Source organism: Poecilia reticulata, linkage group LG8, assembly GCF_000633615.1.
Source record: "Poecilia reticulata strain Guanapo linkage group LG8, Guppy_female_1.0+MT, whole genome shotgun sequence".
NCBI classification, from domain to species: domain Eukaryota; kingdom Metazoa; phylum Chordata; class Actinopteri; order Cyprinodontiformes; family Poeciliidae; genus Poecilia; species Poecilia reticulata.
The window spans coordinates 26946727-26952129 of NC_024338.1; the positions used below are offsets into that span (position 1 = coordinate 26946727).

A 5403-nucleotide genomic window follows, 5' to 3' on the forward strand; every position below is an offset into this window, starting at 1 on the left:
CATGGGGCCCCACGGCTGCATGGGGCCCTCAGGGCTGCATGGGGCCCTCAGGGCTCCATAGGGCTCCATGGGGCCCCACGGCTGCATGGGGCCCTCAGGGCTCCATGGGGCCCTCAGGGCTGCATGGGGCCCTCAGGGCTGCATGGGGCCCTCAGGGCTCCATGGGGCCATAAATGCTGATATTTTAACACAGAATCATAAATGTAACGTTTATTTATCGATGTATCAAAGCTGCTGAATTTGATTTAATGGTTTCAGCATAAAAGATTTTAAATAGTTAAACATTTAAATGTAAGATTTTAAGGAGCTGGCAGGTTTACTTTGTAAAAGTTCAAAGAACAATATCCAGTTATATTGTTTTGTTACCATAGCAACAATCTGCCGTTTGTTCCACCAACTCAAACATCAGCAAACAGTGTTTCACTTTTTCACTTTTTCATTTCCAACTTCCTGTTCTCCTGAAAAGAAAAAATAACTCAGCGACCTGCTGAAGTTTTCTTTAATTCTTAAACGTTATCTTCCAGAATCAATCATTTCCATTTTCTGGTTTTAAATTTAAACATTAATTAGATTTTTAAAAGCATAAATTCTCAGTAGATCCTGAATCCGGTTCCTGTCAGGTTTTCCTTCCTGCCGGCGCTCAGCCCAGGAAGGTAGAGATGAAGACACTGGTGTCCAAGTTGAGGGTGGCGTGCCACCAGTGGTCCGGAAAATACAGAACCTGACGGACCAGAGAGGAATCGGTTAGCACCGACAGAAAAACCCCGAAGGAAAACTTTTGGATAAACCGAGGCCAGCTGACCTCTCCGGGTCGGACCGTGCACTCCAGCGGCGCCTCGGCCTCCGGCAGGCCGGGGTAGGTGTCGGTCAGCCAGGACAGGGTGGTGCGGTTCGGGTGGAAACGAGGGTCCCGGTCCGGCGGGTAGAGGAACCAGCGCTGCGGTGCCATTCGAACGACAGCGAGACTTTACTTGATCCAGTCCAGAAAACGATAAGTGTGATGACTGCGTCATCGTTGTCGTGAATTTAGTAGATTTTCACAGAACAGCTGCTGGTTTCCAGTTGAAACGATGACTGGTTGCCATGGCAACGTTAACCAAGACCCAGATCAACAATCAATCAGTCCGCTTAGCTTTAATGCTAACGATATGGGTTAGCATTGGTCTACTGCTACTATGTTGTGTTAACATGCTAATGCTGGCATAACGCTAATGAGCTGATACTGAATATTTCAGGGTTAGCATGAACATACGCATGCTAACGTTAGCATATTCATGCTAATGTTAGCATACGCATGCTAACGTTAGCATATTCATGCTAATGTTAGCATACGCATGCTAACGTTAGCATATTCATGCTAATGTTAGCATACGCATGCTAACGTTTTGGACTAGGTATAGTGCTGCCCAGTAGAACCTGAGAGGTTCTGACGTAAACCTGGATCAGGAGACGAACCCGAACCAGAACCCAGTCAGAACCAGAACCGGTTCTGTTACCTTCCTTCCATAGATGACCTCAGAGAATCCCGGTCCGTGCCAGTGGAATGGGACTCCGGTTCCTGGACCTGTGGGTCAAACAGGAAGTGGATCTGATCAGAACCTCATCAGAACCTCTGGACCAGAAACTAAAATCAAATAAATGAACAAAATGCGTAAAAACATAAACTACTTGTTTATTAAAACGCATTCAGACTAAATTTTCTGATCCGGTTCTGCTGTCAGTAATGGACCAGTGGTTCTGATCCAGCAGATTGGACAGAACCCTGGAGAGGAGCTGATGGTTCTGACGGATCCATGATGATTTGGACCGTTTGTTATGGACTGATGAGTCCAAACGGCAGTTTGTGGGCCGTTTGCGGCCCGCAGCAGGTCCGGTCCGGTCCGGTCCAGTCGGTCCCACTGACCGGCAATGCCGAAGCTGTAGGCGGCGCTGCGACCCGGCAGGAAGTACGGCGGCGCCTGGTACCGGTCCAGAAGGTTCTGCCACTCTGTCAGGTTGTTGTCTCCAAAGAAGTACAGCGTCTCTGCAGTGGACAGAAACCGGGTCAGAACCGGGTCTGGGACCGGGTCAGAACCAGGCGGGTCCGACTCACCGCTGCCCAGGACGGCAGCGTCCTGCGGCCTCAGCAGCCGATCCACATAGTCCTGGAAGGCCACGTCCACTGGCAGGAGAGAGAGAGTTAGCTGGGGTCAGGGGTCAGAGGTTGACCCGGTTCTGACCCGGTTCTGACCTTTCCTGTAGGAGTGGGTGTTGGCCGTGCTCAGCCTGATGGTCAGGGAACCGTACCGCTGCAGCAAACCGGACCTGGAGCACAGAACCTGGAACCGCTGGAGACGAAACGCCAGATAAAAATCTGATCTTCATCACCATCGTCATCATCACCCCCCCTCGGTACCGTGTTGTCGGTCACGCCTCTGATGATGACGGGTCGGCTGAAGGCGAACCTGGAACAGAACCAGTGGATCAATCTGGACTCCGGGTTCTGGAGACTTTAACAGAACCAGCTCTGGATCAGCCGGGTCGGCTCGGTTCTGCTGAAGGCAAAACCCAAACTGCTGAGTTAGCAGCTAGCATTAAGGTTCTAATGAAGCATCGGAACCAGATCTGGACCTCAGCGGTACGCATCGGGTGTCCTAACTACCTGTGCTGCCCATCGATCCGTCCTACCTTGTGACGCACATCGATGCTACGTCACAATCTGCTGACTCGGCAGATTTCATGTATTTTCTTCCTGCTTTCATTGAGCTGCTGCGTCACTTCCTGGTTTTAGTTTCCGTCTGCAATGTAACTGAAAACCAGTCAGTCTGGCGGATAATCAGGACAAAATACGTTGTTTGGTATTTTGTCTCTATACTTTAAACTATTTCAGCTTAATTATACTSTTTTTAATCAAACCTGGCTGATAGATGCTGGAGCTGTAATAACGGTGAAATATAAAATATTCAGAGAGATCTGAATGTGTCTGTTTGATGCTTTAATGTCCTAAAAATGCGAACTTTGTTAATAAAGAGGAGAATAAACAAAACTACATTATTATTTTTAAATGAATGAGTTCTCTTTTTTTCATCTTTTTCTCAAATTATTTGTTTACTTGTAATTTTTGTTGTTTATTTTTAACTTTTAAATAAATTTTCCCAGTTTTATTTCATCCAGGGTTTATTTTTAATGAATTACTTTCGGTTCGGTTCGGTTCGGTTCGGTTACCTCTCCAGGAACTGCTGCTGCGAAAGTTCCGACCCGTCCAGAACCTGGATGGAGCAGCCGCCTTCATCCTCCAGGCCGGAACCTTCCGGCTGGGACCTGCGCAATACAGCGGGCCGTTATTAGCGAGTCGACCCGAACCGAGCCCGGCGTCCCGGTTCCATGGACCCACCATCCTCCGTCCTCCGCTCCCGCGGTCCAGACCAGCCACGCAGCCACAAACTGGACCGCTCCGAACCCCATCCGGCTTCTAACCGGCAGCTAGAAAATGCACTTCCGCGTTGGCAGCCAATCACAAAGGGTCACATAAATTCGACCCATGGCGCATTCAGGGACACCAGGAGAGAACCAGAATCCCTCAGTTCCAGGGTAACTGGGCTTTTCGAGCTCATAAACTGGACTCTGAACGAACTTGCGAGTGGGATTAAAGATATTTTTAGTAATATACATGAGAGGCATAGGTCAGTGTTGTAGTACTCGGTCTCGAGAACATTTTTGATGGTCTTGGACTCGGGCGCTGAGGACTCAGGATTTTATTTCGAGACCAGTGGAAATATTAAACGTACAGCAAACTGTCCAGTTTATTTGTTAACATGTTTGATTTCACTGGATGCAAAACGCACCGATTAAAATCCAAGCAATAACGTGATTTACCAATTACGTGTCTGTTACTCTTCCCACCTGTCACTCGCACGCGGCTCCAGACATGCGCAGTGGTTTCCTCTCAGCAGCAGAAGATGTCTGTCTAATAGTCAGTAATAGAATAAAGCTGCATAAATCATCAGAAATCCGACAGCTAACTCAGCAGCGCTTCGCTTTCACACATGGTGGAACGACGTCTAACTTTTATCACTTAGAAAAGAAGCTCAAAGAAGCTGAGCTACGATGACGTGATGTTAGCAAAGCTAGCTGTACAGAGACACATAAACATTGTGATGAAAAAAAAGTTGTCACTTATTGCACTGAATTATTGTGTAGAGGGTTTGACTAACTTGCCGCAAATATGGGACAACGCTGTGTCCAAAAGTCTGCAATATAGTGATGTGACATTCATGAACAGTCTGATTCTTCTGAACTGATCTTTACTAAGAAGATCGGCTTTAATGCTCTGCGTTCACTGCAGTATCTATTATTATTTTTATGTAATTACATACATTGATATAGCAAATAAAACACAAGAACAAAGAGCATGCGCATTGCTCTTTGTTTTAGTCACCCGTCATGTGGCAGATATTGCAGCACTGTGTGCTGCCTGACTTCATGTAGCGGGAGAGAGAGCGAAAACAGTCACGGTGAGCGTCTTGTGCTTGGTTACTTCTTGCTTGTTGCTCCTTGGTCAGTGTTCATAGTTGAGTGTTGTTTACAGTTAGTGCTTTGCCTCAATTGCTGTTTAATGGTGCAGACGGGTGGTTTCTGACATGAATGATATGGGCAAACGCCCAGGGCGTTATCCTTTTAGGGATGGCAGGAGACCACCACGGATTGTAGCACAGAGATATTGGTTACATTTATTTCAGCTCTAAGTATTAAATATCTAACCCTTTTTATGGAAGTGTGAATCTTTCAGATCAATTTGAGAGCAATTTTGATTATATTTCACATTTTATCGTGTCATGTAGTGCAGGCCGCTGGCCTTGGTCTCGACTTGGTCTCAGGTTAGTTGGTTTTGACTACAACACTGGTATAGGTTTTATTAAATAGTACTATAATTAATAAACATAATACAGGTTGTTGTAATTGTTGTGAAAATTAGAAATAGTACAACATATATTTGTAGGACATAATGGATATGTTCATGAAAGAGGTTTTAATTAGAAAATTAGATGGGAATAAAAGTAAATTAGATATAAAGGAAATTTTTCAGAGATCATCTGGGGATGAAGGGTTTAGTAGTTTTAGTTTTTTAAGAAGAATGGGGGGAGGAGGAGGAGAACCACCTCCTCTGGTGGGTTCTGGTTCTGGACCAGAAGTCAGTTGAAGACAAGCCGGATTTGATTCTGACCTGGAAACGGATCGACCTGGAAGTTTCTAGAGCAGAATAAAAACCAAAAACATTTCTGGACCTCTCCTTGGGCTGCCACCTTATCGTGGTGGAGSGGTTTGAGTGTCCCATTGATCCTAGGAGCTATGCTGTCTGGGGCTTTATGCCCCTGGTAGGGTCACCCAAGGCAGACAGGTCCTAGGTGAGGAACCAGACAAAGC

General features: G+C 46.4%; 1 protein-coding gene across 1 annotated transcript; it reads right to left on the reverse strand.

The window, feature by feature from the left end:
* Positions 1–482: 482 nt before the first annotated feature.
* jmjd8 (jumonji domain containing 8) lies at positions 483–3495 on the reverse strand. The gene is made up of 9 exons (XM_008417197.2): positions 3374–3495; positions 3205–3300; positions 2396–2444; positions 2231–2327; positions 2093–2161; positions 1904–2023; positions 1497–1564; positions 803–937; positions 483–721 (listed from the first exon to the last, which is right to left on the reverse strand). The coding sequence occupies exons 1-9, from the start codon at positions 3442–3444 to the stop codon at positions 641–643; spliced, it is 786 nt and encodes a 261-aa protein (XP_008415419.1). The 5' UTR covers positions 3445–3495; the 3' UTR covers positions 483–640.
* Between the last annotated feature and the right edge of the window lie 1908 nt (positions 3496–5403).